This window comes from Elgaria multicarinata, chromosome 4, assembly GCF_023053635.1.
Source record: "Elgaria multicarinata webbii isolate HBS135686 ecotype San Diego chromosome 4, rElgMul1.1.pri, whole genome shotgun sequence".
NCBI lineage: Eukaryota > Metazoa > Chordata > Lepidosauria > Squamata > Anguidae > Elgaria > Elgaria multicarinata.
The window spans coordinates 97,594,028-97,617,299 of record NC_086174.1 but is presented as its reverse complement, the minus strand read 5'-3'; the positions used below and the strand labels follow the sequence as shown (position 1 = coordinate 97,617,299).

Genomic DNA, 23,272 nt, shown 5'->3' with positions numbered 1-23,272 from the left:
AGCACAAAGAAAATGTCTCCAGGTTAGCACTATAGAATTGTATGAATATCTGTTGGGGGAGGGGGGAATAACAGTTCTTGCTGAAGACACTTTTTTGTTAACTAGTCAAACCAGGGGTGTGTGAATCTAAAACCATGCTTTTCCTATGAGAAGGGGCAGTTTTAACTTAATTTTTTAAAAATATGTTTACTACCCTATGTCAGAAATGCAACAGTGGAATTGATTACTACTATGTGTAGCCCAACCTCTACAATATTCTGCATATTCCAATCACTTAAGGTTGGGGTGGGCAACTTTGATGGGGTCTACAGGGCACTTCACACAACCTGGACCTTACTGTAGTGGCACTGAAACAAATTCAGTGGCAAACAGGGATGGACACTGAAAAAGGACAGATTTGGCTTATTTTCGGGCTAATTTTCTCCCTTTTAAGCCTCAGTAGCAAGCCACCAGGTGCTTTTTTTTTTAACAGCTTTTTCAAATTTGGACAATGTCTGTGGGGAGGGGAGGGTGTGAGGTGAGCAGCACTAGAGGCCAGTGAGGTTGCTTGCAGCCCGCAGGCCATGTGTTGCCCACCCTTGACTTAGGGCATCAGCAGCACACTCTTGTCCTAGAACATCCCCTTTCAATGGCACTGCTCCTTCTTAATCCTTCTTTTTGATGGGGGTGATGGACCACCTTCATCCAAGGTATTTGGAAATTCTCAAACAATTTATAACAGACCTCCATAGTTAGCTTCATCTCAAGTCATTAACACCAAAGCTCTTATACACACCACCAGCATTAAGGCAGATAAAGTAGAAAGGCAGATTAGAGGACAGTGTTTTAAAGCCGGCTAATTACAACATGGATCCTTTTTTGCAGCGGTGAAATCTTTCTTCTCCACTACTGCTGGCAGCTGCCATCCTTTGGAATTTTATCTTATGAATCAATTACAGAACCTTTCTTTTTGGCTTCCTCTTTCCACATAGATGGGCTTGTCAGCAGATTCACAAATAAAATTAATGTTATTCTGTGCTGGAACCTGACCCGGGTGGGGGTGTGGATGTGGAATTCAGGTGGAAGCATTTTCTGTGAGTGGACCCCTTATGGAAAAGTTTCTATCTAATTTGTGGGGGGAGCGGGTGTCCCCCTGAGTACTCCAGTGAAGTTCTCCTAACCCTCAGGAGAGGGGTGCTCCAGGGCTCCAGAGCGGGTGTGTGTGTTTGCCACCAGCTTCTGCAGGTATTTCTTTGGATACCAACCCACATTTGTCAGTGAGACACAGGCCTAAGGTTTATCCTGGGATCATCCCAGGGTCATCCCTGTTCATGTAAATAACACACAGGATATCCTGGGAGCAGGCAGGGACGACCCCAGGATAAACATTAGGTCTAGCTAAGGCCACACTAATGGCCTAGCACTTCCAGAAGAAATCCACATCCTATTCCCTTCCCTAATAGAATCTCTCTCTCTCTCTCTCTCTCTCTCTCTCTCTCTCTCCTTCTGTGTGTGTGTGTGTGTGTGTGTGTGTGAACATGCATGCACATGTGTATGTGCCTATCTATATATATGCACAGACTATCCTGGGACAACATAGTTGGAAGAAGATGTGAAAATTATCACTTTAAGAATAAGAAAAGGGTGATCTGTCCTTTTGGCCATAACTTTAGCAAAGGGAATCAGAATTTTAGAGGACTCAATGTCTCTTTCTGACCCACTTACTATTCTCTTCAGTGGAATGACAAATCTCTTCAGTCCCTGACTTTCGCTCTGAAGCCTCTTACATCCAATATTCTCCATGCTCATTGTAAATGCTGAAAATCCTTTTAACCATGAACTTCGTCAACCCCCTTTGGACTCCAAAAACTTTCCTAGGTTCACGTATATTTGACCACCCAAAGCAAAACATTTACAAGTTACAACCCAATTTCATTTCAGCCCTATAAAATGGCCAGCTGATAACAAACAAGCAAGACATTTTTATTTCCTGCTGTGTACAAACTTTACTTCTTGCTGTCTAGATTTACAGACCTGCTCTTGCCCCTTCAACATTTGCTGAAAGGCAGTATATACTGCAGTAAGCATTATTTCAAAAGAGTACACGTGACTTATTATTGGTTGATCCACCTGCCAACTTTCTTTTAGACACAAAATACAAACACCTACTGATTTAGAAGCTTACTAACTATACTGAAATTGCCTTTTGTTCTCGCCAGTTGTATTTAAAGTGCTACTCAGTCTTGATTTCTTCATTACAGTTCCCTAAATACGATACAAGCTATTTAGAAAAGCTTGCAAATACAGAGCTACCAAGCCACACCATCAGTGATAATTAAGCTAGAGCATCTTCCAAGAGCTCATCTTGTGATAAGATGCTTTGCAAAATGTCAGGTGCAGATCAAATGAGGAAGCTTCAAATAAACCAGAACAAAAATATCTCAACCCATACTCCTTCCTTGAAGGGCAATTTGATATAAACTATAGATTCTGGCTTTAACATACACAAAAGGGAAAATTATTGGAACGGACGGTCCTCTGAGCCCATCAAACTATCTCTCCACCCAAAGCAGGGATGGGGGCTGAAAAGCCACTGGATCCAGCTGATCCATACCTCTCTCCTTTCTGCCCACTGGCCCATGCCCAATGTACCCATTTCCTGCTGCGGAGCTTTCCGCAGCGGCTGGGAGGGATTTGAGAAGAAATCCGCAGCTGGATATCTTCCTCAGAGCTTTGTCTCAGATGCTCTGAAAATAATATTAATATATTTTAATATTTTTTGTAAAATTTACTGCTTTATCATCATCAATTTGTTTCAGCTATTGGTTGGTATGATGAATTTGATCCCACCGCTAGTGCCACCACATCTGACACCTCACTCTATGGAAGTGAGAGGTTTAACGCTGGAATTACCAGCCCCTGTAGTTGAAGGGTTCAATAACAATTCATGTTCTTCCAAAGCCAAGTAAAATAATAAAACCAGCACACACGAAGATATCTAACTTCGTTCTCCCTCAGCTTCCCATCCAACTCCCACTTCAGCTTCCAATGGTCAAAATTGCCCTCAGAGCACCACTGACCAATCCCAACCCAGGAAAAAGACCCAATCACAATGAGGTTCTACCATCAGTACATCTGAACCCAGCCATACATATAATCGACTGAACTTTAATAAAAGCAACAGTTCCCCATTTCACCACAGTTGGGACCTGTTTTGAAGATGGATGGAAAGGCAGGATACAAATGTTTTACACCAAGCTATACATAAAGGACCAAAACATTTGCTCAGCACTGCACTTATCGAAAGAGCATATTAATACCCCACTTCTAACTGATCAACAAGTACAATAAGAATGGTAATGGGGCAACTCAGGCTAATTCACAACTGCCTACAGCTCCGTAAGGCACTCGCAGAGTTACTGATGTCAACAAAGGCTACTAATTAACTATGAAATGACTCCATTAGTATAGAAGAGAAAACATAATAAAGGAATGGCAGCATATGGCTTACAACCATTACATCTGCATTCTTTTTAAATTTACTCCAGAATTGAATCAAGTGCAAAGTTAAAATAAATCATGGATGCTGATTAAAACTGGAACATGTGTCAAAGGGACAGAAACAAATCTCTCATGTCATTTCTAGGCCTTAAAATGTTTTCAGCTCTTTAATTTAATTCTGATTATTCACTTTCTACTTAATTTGAGAGGCTGGAATAGACCTGAATAAGTCCTAAAATTCGTTTGACAGAAGAAAATTGCAGAAGACAAATGGCAAAGCATTTAACTTTTAAAGGTAACTTATGGAACTCAAAAGCATGTTATGTAATTTACATTTGCATAATGTACTTCTTTATACAAAAAATAGAAAGAATTAATTAGTTACCATCAGTATGCTAGAGCACCCCTAATGACATATTCACAACACCTTTAGAGCATAAAATCCTGAGTGTGGTTATTTACATGAAATTAAGTTTCAGACATTAAAACACAAAAGTTGCCCTTCCATCTTTTTATTTTTTACTTGTTTAGGCATCCTTGGTGGTGAGGTAGCCTGTGTGGTCTCTGTGTATGTGTCCAGGGGGTGTTTTTTGTCTTGTTTTGGTGTAGTGTGTGTTATCTGGTTTATTTGTTTTGCCTAAGTGGTATGTGCATGTGGAGAGAGAGAGAGAGAGAGAGAGAATACTTTGCCTCTGTGCATTCTCTGAGCATCACCTGTTTGCTTTCTGTGAAGTGGGCATTTTGTAGTGATTTGTGAGGGTAAATAAGTGATTTGGCATTTGAGGCTCAGACCCCACCTCTACCGTTTCTTGGGCTAGTGTTGAATCAGAAAACTGGGACTCCGAGTGTGGTTTTGTGTTTTGGAGCTTGGACCCCACCACTGCCTTACAATCAGGTTCTTGGGAAAGCTAATTGTTTCAATTATTCTCATCAATTTGCATTCAGGTAAATGACTGTTTTGTGACTGGCCATGCCGAGCATTTCTGTAATTTCACATCTGAAATATGTCCACTGGCCCAAAAAGGTTGGTGATCTTTGGTCTGAAATTTTGCCATAGTTGGTATCATCCACAAACTAGCTTACTTCGCTGCTCAACCCTGACTCCACACCATTTAATTAAGCAGCACCAATCCCAATTCAGACTCTTCAAAGACCATGTTTCCCCATCATGTGAACTACCTATTTCTTCTTACCCTCGGCTTCCTGTTCTTTAAACAAGTTCTTTATCTATAAGCTGAACCTTCTTTCCCTGTAGCTGCTAAATTTACAGGAGACTTTGGTGAGAGATTCTGTCTTAAGCCTTTTGTAAATCCAAGTACAAACAGCTTGAAGGTTAGAAAAAGGAGGAACATCCTTTACTATGACAGAAATGATTACTTAAAACTTTACTGACTCCTACTGGTAGGAAAACATTACTGTGAATTGTTACTGACAGCAACGAAATAGCAGTGTCTATTCTGGTACCAAAAATTAAGCAAGAGTTGCTAGCCTATTACTATGCAAATTTAAGTCATTAGACAGCTAACCACTACATTTCTGTGGATGCCAATGGGCTTGAAGGGCAGTTGTTTGGAATGAAACCAATTGCTAGAAAAAGAGAACAAAGTTTGTTTTGGGAAGCAGTTTCTCTCTCTTTCTCTCCCCGCTATTGTTTATCTCTCCCATGTGGTCATAAACGAAGGATTATATTAGCATTGGTAGGACAGAAATGTATTTTATGGCATAGATCCAGACTTCACTTCCTGCAGCAGAAAAGGGGTAACTTTTGTCAATTCTCCCTTCTCCATGAAGTTGTTGGGGAATTTCCTCAAGACCGAAGAAGCAGATTCCAGGCAAATCCTGATACAAAGGCTTTTATTCAGAATACTACACGTGTAGGAGAAAGGCAGCCTCCAGCGAGCTGAAGGCCAGACTCTCTGACCATCACCCATGCACAGCAAACTTTTATACATTCAAAGTTGCTTTGATGAACTCATACTTCCCCCCCTCCCTCCCCTGACTGATTACAAGTCCCATAAATGTTCCAAAACGAAACCAAACAATGCCCTATATTATGGCAGCTATAACTGGTATAAGTGTTACTGATAAGTGTTCCTGATAAGCGCCACCAAGGGCAAATGCAAAGTCCCAGAGCCTGCTCTGATTACCCCTAAATTGGCCAGTCAGGGGTCCTGAGATGTTTAGACAAAGGAAGGATGTGTTCTTCCTGTCTGGGTGATATGCAGCTGGGGTCATAGAATCATAGAATAGCAGAGTTGGAAGGGGCCTATAAGGTTAGAAAAAGGAGGAACATCCTTTACTATGACACAAATGATTACTTAAAACTTCACTGGCTCCTACTGGTAGGGAAACATTACTGTGAATTGTTACTGACAGCAACGAAATAGCAGTGTCTATTCTTGTACCAGGTCAGGAATGCAAGGTTTACAGATATGGACTTCAGGAAAGGGTAACAAATGGCCAGGCGGGATTAGGAGTCAGTGTGTGGGTGAGTAGTTGGGGCGGGATTAGAATGCCAATCATCCGTTTTTTCCTCAAACTTTATTGATCCAGGGTTGGTGGGGGCAGAATGTCAGGGATTCTGGGGTGCTTGTGTACTTTCGCATGAGACGGAAACCTAAGAAAAACAATTTCCTTGTCAAAGTCTCTTGCACCCTCTGAAAAACTGTTTTGAGTGTTGGGGGACCCCCCAAAACAGTGGAGGGAAAGGAATCAGTGAAAATTACCTTCTCCCCTTTTCTTCCAGAAAGCTCCTCCACTGGATCAAAAGCCTTTTGTGGACAGAAGGAACCCTTCCATTTATGCAGCTATAAGTCTCCTTTGCTAGAAAAGGTTATCTTCTCCAACAATTGCCCCAATAGTAGTTATCTAAACTAATGCATGGAATTCTGCCCATCATTTACAGCCTAAAAGGAAAATCACAGAATGCCCATGTTGAGCTAAACATAGGATGCAACTTAGCTGGTGTATGGAGAACACATTTGATTAATTCATATTTGCACACAATGGACCCTTAACTAAACTTGCTCCCTAATGGCTGACTGACTGCCAGGAGCATCTGTGTCCCCAACCCCAGCAATGGCTCCCTTAAAAAAAGAAAGAAAGAAACATGCCAGAAATGTACGAGAAAGCCTAGTCACATGTTCCATCCTTTGCAGCAGCCTAGCCATTGAATAGTTCTCTTATCACTTCATTCAAAGTCCTCGCCTTGTCACCTCAGAGGGCTAAAGGATTCTGCCTTTATTATCCTGCCTTTATTATTCTGTATTATCCATCACGAGAAACAAACCAAAGACTGCTGTGTGAAAAGCAAAATATACCACAGCATCCACAGGCCCATAGTTCTGGCACAGCAAAACATTCAGATATGTCAGCTCCTGATGAATAGCATTAACCAGCAACTGATGGCTACATCAAAACCAGTTTCATTGTACAGAATTGATTTGAGTGTCAGGATGGTCTATGTCAGCTCCTATGGACTAAAGCCTCTCTCTCTCTCTCTCTCTCTCTCTCTCTCTCTCTCTCTCTATATATATATATATATATGCCTGAGTATTTTTGTATTTAGTCAGGCAGCCAACCCTTCAAGGGGCTCTGCAGATTCCTGTCCCCAGGAAAATCTTGCTCATATGAATCTTTTCACAGGCCAGGCACTAGGCAGGGGTTGGCCACGACAGCAGCTGTGCAGAGCTTTCTTGCTGCCCTCTACAACATCCAGGCCCAGGCTCACCGGGAAATTTATGCTGTGCACAGACTTTTATGGAGGAAAGAAGAACATTACTTAAACTGGAATTGAATTACTATGGGCCAAACTAGATGTGCACTACTTTCTTCATTGAGAAAGACAACCACTAGGTGACCATGCATGTGTATGTGCTTAATTATCAGGATTGCAAAGAGCAGGGGTCTTCAGTCTTTACTCCCCTGCTGCAGTCCTGACAAACCTCGTTCCTTGAAAGCTGTTATTTGCCTTGAGTAGAAATTCCCCATCAGTATTTGCTGCAATCCCAATATTTATTTGTACATCCACACAACAGCTTCTATTGCAGGTGTTGTGTTTTTTTAAAATGTGCATTTTAAACGTGAAGACTATAGGCAAGCATAAGGGGTGTGCCCAGGGACACCCTCTTGTCTCAAGCAATAAGTGCTGAATTGAGGGGGGCATTGAGTAGAACCAGACATAGCTGGAATGGCCCTCTGGCTATCCCGCAGCTGCTTCAGCACCGCACCAAAGAACCGCTGCCTCTGAGAGAGCATCATTGGTCCCGGCAACAGGAATGAAAAGGCCAGTGTCACCACAAAGACCCACCAATATTGGGGCTTGAGGAGTGTTTCCTCATCCCCACCCCGCAATGGCCCTCCCACGGTCAGGCAGGCCAAACACAGAGTAGGGCATCAGTGTCTATAGTGTTTAATAAACAGACGAATAAAAATAATGTTCTTTATGACTGAGTATTCAATAAAAGTTCGTCTTTAAAAAGAAAATCCTTGGGTGCACACCCTAATGAAATGGGCTGCACATGCCTATGGAAAAGATGCCATTGATGTCACATCTAGTTGGGTCCCAAGTTGCCCAACCTGAATTACTGAAAATGTGTAGGAGACAGCAATTAATAATCTACGTATTATGACAGGGTTAAATATAAACATTAAAAGGAAATGCATATTTTGGTAGACCAAAAGGCAATCTGATTAAGTAAGTCTACCAATACAGTTCTTTTTTTAAAAAAATCATCTCAAATCTGTTTAATAATGACCAGAACACATTTTAAAGACCTGCCAGCAAAACACAGCTTATAAAATGATTTATTTGTAGCTATAAAAATGTTGTCAATAGTTACTTTTAGTAACTAAACTTAGTCAATTCTGTTCTACCGGATGTTTATAAGCCCAGTTAACACAGGAAACCAAATAATAGCTAATATCAATCCATCTTCCTTACAAATTAAATTAGTCTGCCAAATTCATTTCAGCAATCCCATATAATAAAATAGCTACTCGGTTTACACCACCATCTGATAACAAATAGTCAGGCATTTTGGAATACAGCCACATTTATTGTAAATAGAAAACTATTACCAATATTAATTGAAAAAAATATGAACTGAAAAATATAGCCCCTAAAGATGATCTGCACAGCTAAATTTAAAGGCAACCTTTCACAATAATTACTAGAGGGTTGTGATAGTTATATTTCTGGACTTGAAGTAAAAGAACAGAGATTGTGCACCCTGATAATTAGAAGTCACTGTTAGTCTCCTATAAAATATATTATCATAATTTATAACATTAAAGCACAGCAAAACCATAATGGCACATGGAATAGTAGGTAAGAATAAAACAAAATTTAATGGATTATGTCCATTTAGATATAATCTAGAAATGCTTCACCTAAACTGCATACTCCTGGCTACTGCAACTCCTCACCTTCCTATGGAATAACAAAAGCTATCGCAGGCTGCTTGTGCCAGACTGAATGAAAAACAGAGCTTGTCCTCAAGAACTGGAATGCCCTTCTGCTTGGCTACTTAGTAATGTCAGAATTTATGGCTGGCAAGAATTCTAACCAGCTAGAAATGCTGCCACAGATAGAGTTCTTGCCCCCACCCTCAAATACTTGTCTGATTTGCCAAATTCAACAGGCCTGTCACTGGGCCTGCTCAGGCAACACGCTAAACCATGGTTAGGCTACTAAACCTTTTGCAGCAAATGGTTAGTGTGTTTAAAGCATGGCTACATAGCCACCACGGCTAGGAATGGCTCACACGACATGCTAAGTCATGACTGACACGACACACTAAGCCATAATGTTTAGCTCAAAATGCTTAACCACCATGGCTTAGCATGTCATCTGAACAGGGTCAGTGGTACTAACAAATGAATGCAAGGATGCACAATGTGGTGCCTATGGAAACCAACCAGCCCTTTCTTAGTACCTGCCAAGGGGCCCTACAACAGATTTTCTTACTGACAGCTGGGATCCACTGTGAAATAGATTTCTATTGGTGCTGAAAACGATGGCTTCAAAGGACTTGTTTGGTGCACCAAGGCTCAGAACCCATCTTTGCCTTATACTCTGTCTTTTGGGCAGGTTGTTTGTCCTTTGCCACGCCTCCCATGGCAGTCATTTTGTGGTGGCGGCCAGGACAGTCTTTCAAATTGCCAAACATGCTCACAAGTTCAAAAAATGTTGCTAACCTCTGCATTAGAGTTAAAATGCTTAAGAAATGCTACCTCCTGAACTAAAAACCAGGTAGGAAGTCAATGTACAATTACTATGAGCTCCTTGAAACAAGGGCTAGATATATTGATTTACTCCACTTATAATTAATAATATTTTTTATCACCACAACCACTTTTACCAAATTTGTACCTTGCCTTTTCTACCCAAAGCTTAGTATACACCAGGCCATTCCTATTTCATCTTCACGTTAAACTTACGGGGTAGGGTAGGTTGAGAAAAAGTGACAGGTTGCAGTGAGTGAATTTGAGCCTGCTCTCTCCAGTCCTACTTAAAACACTTAGAGCACGTCAGCTTGATGGGCTCTAAGTGATGCAGACCTAATCTAGAATGACTCACCACAAATCGATGCAGAAATTCTCTCATGATCACCATCTTGCTGAACACTGCTGGCTATATCCAAGGTTGGCACAAAGACAGTTTGTGCTTCCGTAACAAAGTCCTTCAATTGCAGAAAATGGCCTATCAGCAATTCTAAATTAAAATCTTTAAAATATAGGCCTTAGATATAATTATAGTAAAGTAATTCATGGCAATTGTGCAGCCACATACCACTAAGCATTCTCTACTGTTATTGCTCCCTTATCTAATGGAAAAGGGCCATTTTCACAGCAAGAAGATGTGGGTGTTTTGAGGATTGGGGAAAGTTCATAAATGGTAACTGCAAAGGAGTTAAACAAAATGCTGAGAAAGAGAATGGAACATGATCTGTTGTTGTTGTTGTTATTATTAATAATAATATTGCGAAGTAGGATAAAATACTATGGTCAGGGTGATCAGCAATTAGGCTGAATGTTTAAATAGGGTCTGAGAGTTGTGTACATGAGTTGGCAAGCATAAAGAATATGTGTAAGAAAGAAATTGGGTTTGAGAACATATAATCAGTATCGCAGCTGAAAAAGCCGATAGATTTTTTGTGCCTCTTCACTTCTGGGGACTATTCCTAATGGAAATACGTAACTGATTTAAAAACCTATGCCATCTTGTTGATAAGAAGCAATTCTCGACAAATGGTTCTGAGTGTGCACTCTTAAAATATGAACAAACAGAGTTGTGCATCAAAATAACCCCTTAAAAAACATGCACAAAACTAGGAGGGCATGCACTGCAGTTTATAAATAAGGAAACATCCATGTGTGAAATTAAGGAAGTTGCAAGCAGTTCAAAAACTAAAATGTAATCATTAGTACAGAAGGCACTACTCAGCATTGCCACCGCTATCTATTCCTGAAAAACACACAGTAATATATAGAGTAACCAAAGGCAGACATTCTTAACCTGCTCTTGCTTCAGCATCACTGTAAAAAGCATCCTTGTGCATTAATTAGCCAGTCTTCCCCAAAACTCCAGATGTTTTGTACTGCAATTCACAGCATCCGTACAACCACCGATCATGCTGGCTGCTGTGGCTGATGGGAGCTGAAGTAAAAAACATCTGGCAGATACCAGGTTGTGGAAAGCTGGCTCTATTCTAGGAAACATGTGAGAATCATATTGCAATGCAGATGTTTAACTTTTAGATTTTCTATTCTGCTTTCTCTTGTAAAGAAGCACACCGTTTTTAACACACATTCTTAAAACATGCTCTAAAATTAAAGATAAGTGTCAAACTCTGACAAAAAAGGGTCACTTAACCGATAGAAGAACAGACTAGGCGAAATATGCTTTTGTCTTAGATTAATGTGATATAACACCCCTGATGACATTTTCCCTCCCATCCACTTTCCATGTTTACCATTTTTAACTGTTGTAAACCGCCCAGAGAGCTTCGGCTGTGGGGCGGTATATAAATGTAATAAATAAATAAAAATAAATAAATAAATAACAAATACCAACACTTATTCCATGGTGTCGCAAATGTATGAGGATCAAAACAGACATTACTATATGAGGGCCAAAACCTATCTAGCAGCTACATTTTTTATTTTTCATTTAGAGTGGGCCCTGGAAGTCTGATCCAAATCAATACATTAGTGACAGGTTAGGCAGGATTTTAAGAGTAAACATGAAAAAATATGTAGCTGCTAGATATGGATTGACAGTAATGTCTGCTTTGGCCCTATGTTTTCCCACTCCAGGTCCAAACCATTGGTTGCTGCTGGAAGGGGCAGGGAAACTCACAAATATGATGGCATCATGTCACATCAGAGTGGGAGGACTTGACACTGATTTGCCATTTTAAGCCTCCTCCCCCTTCCTTTGCACATGTAGATCAATCCTAAATTACCATAGCACTTTGCCTAGCTCCCTTTGAAAGGTACCTTTACATAGGGTATTGCTATCTAGAGAACTCACAACATAATGGTAAACAGCAATTAGAAGATAGAAGTGCCACATTTTTCTCCAAACTCATTTCTCTCCACCTGTGCCATATTAGTCAATTTAAAATAAACCAGTACCCAGCCACCCCCCAATTTTCAAAAATACCCTCAGGCACAACCCACAGCACTGACACATTGCCTTTCTCTGCCCAAGACCTAATGTCAGGGCGGAAAGAACTTAACATAAAGCCAAAACTTTGATTTGGAAACAATGAGTTCTAACAACTATCTTACTAGCAGAACAAACAGAAACAAAACAAAGGCGCTCTTCTTCCATTCTTCCCAGAGAGAGAAAGCAATAATTACGATTTAACTAACAGATAAACTAAAATAATCATTGGGAGAGGACAACAGTTAACCATCTGGAAAGGGAAGAGAAAACAGCAGCTATGTCATATACAAGACTTTTGTGAGAATTTTGATGTTTCAGTTAGAACAGAAGCCAAAAATGTTTGAATGGAAATCTTAATGGAGCAGGCAGGTAGATAGTGTTTTATTTATTTATTACATTTCTATACCACCCATTAAGTTTTTCTGAGAAACCTATACCCTTAGTAAACACTACAGGAAAGTTAACTCTTTATGTAACAGAAAAGTGTATTTATTTATTACTTCTTTTTTTTTTACAAGGTTCCAATAAAAGAGGGAAACACACAACAAGACTTAAGACATCTATTATTTTGGCAACTAACAGATGAGGAGGGGGCTCAGGGAAGAATGTTATCACCGCACTTGCATAGATTAATTCAAAGTGAAGCCTACAAACGAGACAACTCATTAGTTTGAACAGATGGATAAAAATTAAAAGCTGATTCGCCAACTTTTAATTTCCCAGTAGCAAGGAAGAGCTCGAAGTCTTGCGGACTAGGACAGTTGAAAAATCAACATGAAAAGATTCCCTCCATCTGTTGAAACACATGCCTGTGTAGAATACAAGTACCTCCTACTGTCCTTAATCTTTAATACAACAACACACATAACATCTCTTAAAATACACCAACATACAGCACCAACCAAATATTGCACTACAACTTGTGTTAAAGCAGAGTGACTGGGCCTAACCAGTGTGTATTGCATAATAGTATGTGATGTGTTGTTAAGATGCTATGTTCTTTGAAGAGCTAACTAGGTAAAGGGCAATCTACAGATACTATTTCATAAGGTTTCAAGAGCATCACAGAAAAGGGCTGCACAAAAACCTATGGATAAACCATAGTAAATACAGGAAAGTAGGTAATACTAAATCCAGTACAGAAAACTACAAGGACCTCTAAATTCTTTATACTATTCTCACACTGCCATCACAAATGCAGTCCTAACATTTCTGGATATCTATGGTAGTGGCAAACTGACAATAAAATAGATTCTGCCAGAGAATATCACCACCTCGGGGCATCTTCAAGTGACATTTCTGCTCCTCCCCACTGCTTTATTACTTCTTTTGGTCCACCTGAGGTGTAAAGCCAGTGGAACTACACTGACACAACTGGATTCCAATGCCACTTCTCTTTTAGGGCCAAACCAGATGTGACATTAAATTAGTCTTTGGTTTAACACGCTTTTTAAAAATGCAAGTGGCAGTCATGGGAAGATGGGAAGTAATAATTTTCAGAACTGCGGCAGATGCTTTGAAGCTGCTATTCCATTGGGAAGAAATTCCCTAATGGTTCAAAGCAAATAGCAGCTTCAAATGAACAATTTTTGGCAGAACTGCAGTTGAGGAGAATAGGGTTAAACTCCCCCTCCCCATCTGCTGCATTCTAATAATTATCACCTTCTCTCCCTTACTACTGCAGCTGCTGTTTGCATTTAAAAACAAAACAAAACAAAACACATGCATTAAATGGAAAGACATACTTAACATCACATCTAGCTTGGCCCTTAGTAAGCTAGATATCTGTGACCTTCAGACAATTGAGTTACATAGAATCCCCACTGAGATGTTGACTGGAAGTGTTTACACAATTAGTGAAAATTATGACGTTATTATACTTAAACAAAAAAGAGGGTAGTTGCTGGATTACAGCTCATTAGCAAAATTGATACAATTTCTCTATGGCTAAACACAGTTTATGAATGGTTTTTCATGACAAAGAGATTGCTATATTACGTTTCCAACTACGGAGACTGAAAACTAAGTAGCATGGAGTAAGTACACTCTGTATCCTTGGGTAAGAGTATGAGTGGGATAACCAATTTATTGGTTTATAAATTCATCAGTGCTACCATTTCTACAACCAGATTTTCCAGACAATAATTTAAAGGATGGATGACCTATCTCACATTGGACTAATATTTTTCATTTTGACAGATTAGAACATCCCGTTTGCATCTGAAGTCCTCCATCATCACAATCTTTGCTTGATACAATGTGACTGGGCACCAGAAAATGTTGTTGACCAAGCTTTGCTCCAACTGGAATTATGCATTTATTCATATAAACTATTTTAGTTCACTTGTCCTAGATTTTCTTAATCCTTTCCTTTCTTTCCAATGTCAGTATTAATTCTTTTCCAGTGTCCCATTCCTATGTTTTAAACATTAGTAAAGAGGAAGAAGAATGCTTGGAACGATAGAAAGGATCATTTCCAAAAAAAAAGAAAAACAAAAGAGTAATTACTGCTTAAAAGGAATGCAGAAAGAGCCAGAGAGAGAGAACGAGACCATCTGCAGGTATCCCACTTACAACAAAAGTGGCTAACCTAAGTAATAAAGCCACACCTACTTCTAAAAAGGGCTGGGGTCTGCAATGTCTAGTTGGCTACATTATATGAAGTTAATACCTTTTTCATTCTAAATTGCAAGTCAGGGAAGAGATAAAATGGCTATGTGGCCAGTTCCATTGTATAGTAAAGAACTACCTTGGGGAGTCATTGACAGTAAAAATAGACAATACTGAGACAGATGGCCCAATCATCTGGCAAGGCAGCTTCAACTATTATTTGAAATATTATAATTCATCACACGCCTTAATGATAGGGTGGACACAAAGTCTAAACAAATTAAGACAAGCATGGCTTGTATGTATAATTATAACTGCAAGTGAAGAGACACAAAAGGAGAACAGAGTACAGCGATAAATATACCTAACTGATCTAGAGCAACTGTTAAAGGGCAGCAATTAACTTTTTATTAGAAATTATAACCCACTATTTCTGAGAGGAAAAGGCAGATAAATAGGATTGCATCCAACTGTGTCCATCTACCAACCCGGGGGGGGGGGGGGATGACGACAGGTGGCGGAATCGATTCCCCCTCCCCACTACAGCCCCCTGCTTGTTCCCCAAATCTGCTCCAGAGTGTTGGTGGACATTTACATTCCAGAGCAGATTTCGGGGTTGCATGGGCGTGGGGATGGGAGAGGCAGGAGAAGTCCGCCCACATGACATTGGATGGAATCAGTAGTGTCGAGAACACACACCCCAATATGCCACTAAATACCATCAAAATATAATGAAAACATGTCACTAAAATAAACGTGCTCATTGCAAGCCACTATGCTCCCCCAACACATCAAAAGTCTTGGGCTTTGACATACCTCAAGTAGAAGGGAATTCTAAAGATGGGAAATAGATATCTACAAGCAAAGGCTTACCTTTTCTTACAGCTGCTTAATTTGAGTTTCTTTTAATTTATTTGTTCTCACTACTTAGTATTTTAATTCACATTAGTGCATTGTGTCTGTATTACGTTCTTCAAGAATCATAACTACCTTATTTTGCACATATAAACTGTGTCCTGAATGCAATATGGAACCAGTACAGTCCCTGAAGGACTGATGTAATGCAGATGCATTTATTTATTTAAAAAAAACTTTTTAAAAGGGGCAAGTTATCATGTTTTCCCATAAGGAATTCTGACTGAACAGCTGCCGAAGTGATTGCATGGAATTTTCTAAAATATAGTATTTATCAATGTTTAGGATACATGCATACCATTTTTAAGAGAAAGCAAATTGGATTTATTTATTTATTTATTGCATTTTTATGCCACCCAATAGCAGAAGCTCTCTGGGCGGTTCACAAAAAATGGATTATAAAGGCTTTATTTCTGTAATAATGCATCTCTTTACTCAGAAGTCCTAAGCCACACATAATACATCATTCACTACAAAATGTATTTCGGGGGAAGGGACACATTCTTTATTAGAAACAGCAAACAAATAGAGGATGGATTTAGCAACTTGCCAGGCATATAGAAAGAAATCAGCTTTTAAAAAGGAGTGTGTATAAATGATGCTGTATTAAAATATCTAGAAGCAGCTTTATTGCTACCATGGATGTGTGTGTGTGTGTGTGTGTGTTCGTATAGCTAACAGGAGAAAATAAAATAAAAAGTCTAAGATGCACCTGGCATAATTTTACTAACTATTCTAAAACAGTTCCTGTTATGGATCTGCACTAAGGGTCATATGCAATGAATCCTCCACTCCGACAGAAGAGCTTCTATCAGTGGAAAGAGGAAAGGACAGATTCCCTCTTCCCCTGGAGGGTTAGAGAACCCTCCAGAGCAGATCTGGGGGAGGAAGGAGGACGCTGCAGTGGGGAGTAGAAGAGGGAACATCCATTGCACAAGCAGGAATCCACTGTCACAAACTGGATTTTGCCCTAAGGCCGCAAACTCAGGTACTCTTTCCTGAGAGCACAGTGAGACTTGCTACTGAGTAAACATACAAGGGATTGCTCTTTAAAGATTAGAACCTTCCAAGAGTTTTTAGCTTGAAAATGTAAGTTAGCTCATCAACTAGATTTACAACAGGAAGAAAAGACATAGGGTTGTCTTGGCATACGCTACTCACCCTCCTCACCTACCCTTTTCATACATGGAAAGTAGGGGTGGGCAAGGAAAATTGTATGCTTATTCAATTCATTTTTGCTGTTAAAAACATTTATTTATATCACATTCATTTGGTTTTTACATCTCTCTCTCTCTTCTTCTTTTTTACTGTCACCTGAACAGCAGTGGAGCCAATTTCCATTTTTTCAGACTCCTAGAAATTGCATCAGTGGAAGCCACTCTTGTAAAAATGGCTGCTCACACACCTGAATAAGTGACCAATGAGAAGGAATGGAATACGAAAATGAAACCATTTGCACCCATTCATCACTCATGACATTTCTCTGGTAATGAACCCAATGGACCCCATTCAGTTCAGTGTTTCAGTAATTCCAAAAAGGGCAAATAGCAAGTTTTAAGAAATTCTACAGGCTCCTGCACTTTGCATTCTATAGTATTTGACTCTTTAGGCTTCCTTACATGAAATTTTCTTTTAAAAATCTGTTTGTTGCTTCTGAAAACCTCAGAAGGCTGAGTCAGCTAGTTTCCAAATGAAACAGAGGGAAATCAAAGTGTTTGTTCAAGCAAAGAATAAATCCTTATTGATATTATTCACAAACAGGTTCTAACTAAAAGCCAATAAACAAAGCATACCTGATGTCCAGCTGTTACTTGCTTCAAGACATTTTCATAACAAACTTCATCCATATTATTCATCTGCTGTACCTGAACAACACAATACAGTTTCTTTATTATAATATCATATTTTTTCCATTACTGCACTACATCTTTATCATGGCATACATTTTTAAAAGTTATTCAGTATTAATAATGCTTGATGAATGCAAACATAATTTTCAAAGTATTATTCATTTCTATTTCATTGAGATGCTGTAGAAATACATAGAATTCTACATATATTAACTTCAAACCTAAGCAAGTTAAACATATAAAATCATACCAAGAAGTTTATTGTATCAAACAAAGTTATTTGGTCTATTTAGTATTATGTTCCTCGACGTATGTTACCTGAGCCTGTGGCTGAGGGGCTTGAGGGAAAAAAGTTGTGATTAATGGCAAGAGTCTCTTGGGGTCTTACTTCATGTGCATTTTCAAAAGATCTTCAGACATTTAAAAAGTGCTACCAGTCTGCATACAAGTTAATGGAACAGGAGACGTCTTGGCCTGGGAAGAGGTATGAGAGGGCAATTTAAGTAAGCCCACCTCTGGGCTGCAATATTACCAGTGGGCTGCTCTATGGTAGACCCAGTTCACACATAGTGCCAATTTGTAGGTTATTTAGCCTATGAATGGCGGGGATGAGCAGGACCAAGAGAGCACACTAATGACACACTCCTCAGTCCTGCTTTCAATTAACAACTTACAATCACCCTTTCATAGGTTGTTAGCATGATGCCCAAACCAGGCTACTCTGGGTCGTTTAGAAGTTAACCCAACAACAAATCATAGGGTTTACCTCTGGATTGTTTAAGCCCTAAACAATCCAAAGTGGCTGGGCTTGGACATCACACTACCAACCTACAAAAAGGGTTAATTGAAAGTGGAATTGATGAGCATGCCAGAGGCAGCACGTTCACTTGCTTCCTTTTATGCACGACAACCCATGATTTAAACAGCCCGTTGGTTGCAGTTATGTGCAAACTGTGTGCTACTCTTTCTTCATACATCCCATCTACCTGCAATAGGAGTGTAAAAGTGGACTGCAGTGCAGGGATAATGTTATACTCTTCTCTCATCTCCAATGTGGAGATAAGAGCAATAAATAACACAGCAGGGTTGTTTGTATGCTACTCTTTCACTTCAATCCAATCTCTCAGCTGTAATACGCGATCTAGTGCCTCTGGACAACACATCCAGGTTGTTGTACACCACTCAGGGCCTGACCTGTCAATTAAACTGCAAGGTTATCTCAAGTTACTCTCTTCCCAGTCCTCTAGAACAGAGGGTGTGAGATTGGGGCCGTGAGGGCATTGCCCCCTTCCAGTTCTGCTGATGGAAACAGTTCTGTCAGTGGAATGAGATCATTGGGTTCAAAATATTGTGTGTGGATGTTCTTAGTGCCACATTCTCACTTGATGTTGCCTCCAACTCCTTAATCTTTCCAGAAAGAAAACTACTGCTCTAAATATACTGGTGCTGCCTTCTGGAGCTTTATATGTGGCTCTTGAATAAAAGTAAAGGGGGAAAGCATCAACTTACCTGGAAAAGCCTAAACTTTATTTACAAGCTTTTGGTGCAATCTTTAATAGCCTCTTGAGGCTTGTACATTGATAGAACACAGCTTGAGATAAGTAGTCTGCCACTCACTCTCTAATTATATTACAATTGCATAATTCCTGATCACTCTGTAGCATAACTAACTCTACTGCAATTTTAAGCAGGGAAAAGCAGCAGCTTCCTTAAGCTGAAGCCAGGGAATTCAAAGTCAGAACTGGTACTCTGTGAAAAGCACATCATTACTACAAGGATAGTTGATTGCAGTGCATAAATAACTCACTAGCAAAGAAATAAAATTGGAGCTGTCATCTCTGTTATCATGGCAAAACATACAATAATGAGGGGGGAAGGGGAACTCAACCCCGTCTAGCAATGCTCAAATCCAAGTTTAAGCAAGAAAAAAACTACAAGGGTAATCAATCTGGAAAAAGAGATGCTATGTATCTCCTCTTATAGAGACCATTCTATGTTGCTGTACCAGTGTGTAACTAGGCAGATTTGCAAGTTAGGCAAAAGTGCTGAAAAAAATGGCAAAAGTGCACCACATCTCATTTACACACTGCTGCATAAACCCCAAAGCAGTAATTCAACCATCTCTCCAGTAACTGGTATGGCACAGTGTAAACCTAGGCATGTTTGTTCAGAATTATGTTCTACTGTGTCACATACTCCTTAGCAAGGACGTTTAAGATTGCAGGTTAAGTCCCAAATTCAAATCTCAACTCAGCAAAGGACTCACTAGGTAGCTATGGGGAAGCCACAGCCCTCCCTGCCAACACACATATAGAATATGGGGGCCATACTGACCTAATCTTGTAGCTTGTCACAAGAATTACTGAGACAATATTCACTCAATCACTGGATCACTTTGCCTCAGTGAATCATTTTCAAAGCGAATTACTTTGAAAAACTATAAAGCAATATACACATGCTAAATACTAGCCATTATTACTTCTAGCAGCTTATTCTGCTGCTGGTTTTAATGATATAATATTGGTTTTATTCGTTGCTGCTGGTTTTACCATGATCTTATTCTACACCATTTTTATTTTTCAGTGTAATGTTTTTACTTTTGTTTTAATATACTGTACATCGCCCAGAAAATCTTGGTTATTGGGTGGTTTGAAAGTTCAGTAAATGAAATAAATGATATTATTGATTTACTTATTTATACACCATCAACATATGCAACACTTCGAATAGTTTGCTAAGCCAAAATAGTTTATAATCTGAATTTAACACTGAGGTAGGCAATAAAGAGGAGGCATGGTTCCAGTTAGGCAGGAAAATATTGGAGAGAAGGTTCGGATAAATGAGGAAAATAAAGTTTAAACATGTTTTAAAGAACAATTCCCTCAACATCACCTTTCAAACCTTTTATTTTAAAAAATACCTTATTGGTTGTTTTGATCCCTATAAATGTCTGCCCAAGTGGAACAGGCCGAAAACGGCCATCAAAATAAAATAGTCCAATGTAGGGATTAACATGCAGAAATGTTGCAACATCAAGGTAATTAGGTAATGTGGCTGAAAGGCCCAAGATCCTAATCATACTTTGCGTAGATTCAACCTGTAAAAGAAAACAAAAAGAAAATACTATTACATGATTGCAATTTTGTTAAAGACTATACAGACTAAACAGCTAATATTAATTTAACTATATTTAAAAAATCCATATAAATAGAAAATACCTGGTAATTGATCCTAATATTTTGCACTGTGTGTATAAGAGGACGGGACAGATTCAAGCTTGCAGGACCTATTTTCCCCTTTTACCTGTTCTTTCTTAAATTAAAATCCCCAAGGTCTCCCAACTAGAGCCATGTGCAAATTAGAGGCTAAGGGGTGGCTATATACTGAAAATTAAGGAACAAAGTTCCTCCAAGCCAGGGGTAGGTAATTCATGGCCCTCCAGATGTGTTGGCCTATATCAAGCTTAGCTCAGGAATTTGCTTTTGGAACATGAACAGAGCTCACAGTCATATAACACAAAAATCTACTACTGGTTTTCCTTCAAACTTTCTTCATTTGAACGTCCTAATTCAGAAAGAAGAAAATCCCTTTTAATTGTTGCCTTTGTTAAACAATTGGGAATCAAAAAGTGCCAAATCTATTGCAAATCCCAAGAAAACTACCAGAAGATTTAGATCTACTGTCTGCCTCTGGTTTACACACCATGCTCTCAAAGAGTAGGCCCTAAGAATTGTTGCTGAAGTCAGTGTGCTTAAGGGGGAGGATTCTTACAGTAATATCTTCCAAGATGACTGAGTTCAGGACTAATACAGCATGAACAAAACTGATATGAGAAAGTGCTACCAATGTTAAATCAATGAAGCAGAGCACGGATATTTTAAATTCAGATGCGCTCACAATTCTATGCAAACTTGGTATTGACTAGTTTATCCTCTCCATGTCTTTAACAAAGCACTCGGGAGCAGTTCTTGCTGTCGTGAACCAACATTCGGAAGCTGGGGTCAAATGGATGGGGAAGAACACATTAAAATAGAATACAGATAAAACCAAAGTGATGCTGGTAGAAATGGATACGGTTTGGAGGGGACAAGCCTGCCTGTGATTGATGATTCAGAAGCGCCCGCCCCCACCCGTCCTTATCTGACATTATCAGATAAGGACTGGGGTGGTGGTGGGTGCTTCTAAATCCAGCACATATTCTTAAGAAGCAGATAGGAGTTATTGCTAAGGGCGGCTTCTTCACCTTTGGCTAATAAGGATGTGTTTTTCTCTGACAGATCAGATCTTGGTATGTTGATTCATGCTTCTGTAACTTTCAGGGTTGATTACTGCAATGCATTGTGCACAGGGCTGCCCCTGAGAGGACACAGAAACTTTAACCACTACAAAATATTGCTCTATGTCTTCTGGTAGGTGCTGAGGAGAGGGCATATATTCAGTCAGTTCCATGCCACTTACATTAGTTGCCAATTTAACTTCCAAGCCCAATTCAAGGTGCTGATTTAAGTTTTAACGCTTTGCATGGATGGGGACCCTTAAACTTGAAGACCACCCCTTATCTGAGCAAACTCTGCAACTTAAGTCTAATAAGTAATGGCCAGGAGCCAAGGTCCCTCTGCGATTGCTCCCAAATTGTAGAACCTCTTCCCTGAAGACATTCGGAAAGCTATGCCTGTCAAGACGAGCCTTGGGCTACCTGGTTTAGTCTCAGATTGTGAATTGAACTTGGACCCTTAGAAGGCAGGCAGCTAAGATGGGTGGGGGAGGAAATTCTCCAAGACTCTCCAGGAGTCAAGGAGGAATCTTCCCAGGATCTTATATAAACAGGAGATCCAAACTCAGAGATTATCTTCCTCCTCACGCCTGGGAACTCTGTCTTTGTCGGAGTGGGAGGGAGCACCGGAATTGACAGATCACAGAGTCTGCCACAGTCAAGTGGGCGGAGTTGAGAGGAGGTGGGAGGCAGTCCACCAGACTAGCTGCACGACAGAAGTTATATCATGTGGACCCTCCCTGAAGGAGGTGTCCAGTAAACGCCTGTTGCGAACAGCAGGATATCATCCATTTAGTTTATAATCAACTGCCTTGTTCTGTTAAGCTAATTAAGCTTGGAGGCTATCAGGTTTGAAGAGGTACTTTTTACTGAATAAAGATTTTGTGGATTGCACAGCAAACATCTTTGTTGTTTCACATTTCGGTGGGAGGCTTGGAATCACGACAATAGCTTTATTATCTTTTCAAATGGGTTGGCAGGCCTACCTCTTCCATTTTGTTTTCAGTTGAGAAAGCAGTTATCTGTAACTGTTTTAAATCTGCAGTGATGTGTTGATACTGTAATTTCGTCTTCTTCTTAATGCATTAAAAAACAATGTAAAGCTTTTTGAACTACTGGAAAAGTGGTATTGGAGTTGATGAATAGATAGAATAAAATAAAGGCAAAGAATTACTTCAGGAATCTTAGTAGGATAAGCCTTGTGGGAACAGTTCTACTTCTAAGAAATAAGGACTGACAAGACTTGCTTTTGATTAAAAACGAGCAATTTAATTTGTACACCAAGTAGTCTGAAGACTACACTGTTCCACATTATGACGGTAACACTGAAACGGATTTGAGTCAAAGAGCAATCCTGTCATGATTTATAGGTGTATCTAATTGACAGGTAACTGTAACAGTGTGAGGAAATATGGGCACCATATCATTTCTGCAATTACTGAAAACTAGTGCATGAAAAAGAAAGGAGGA

General features: G+C 39.7%; 1 protein-coding gene across 1 annotated transcript in view; it reads right to left on the bottom strand.

Moving 5' to 3' along the window:
- ASCC3 (activating signal cointegrator 1 complex subunit 3) overlaps window positions 1–23,272 on the bottom strand; it is a 255,779-nt gene that overhangs the window by 129,823 nt on the left and 102,684 nt on the right. Inside the window, exons 12-13 of the mRNA XM_063124851.1 lie at window positions 20,450–20,626; window positions 17,473–17,544 (exon numbers count right to left, since the gene is read on the bottom strand). Of these exons, the coding sequence (XP_062980921.1) occupies window positions 17,473–17,544; window positions 20,450–20,626 (249 nt within the window). The remainder of the gene's footprint in view (window positions 1–17,472; window positions 17,545–20,449; window positions 20,627–23,272) is intronic.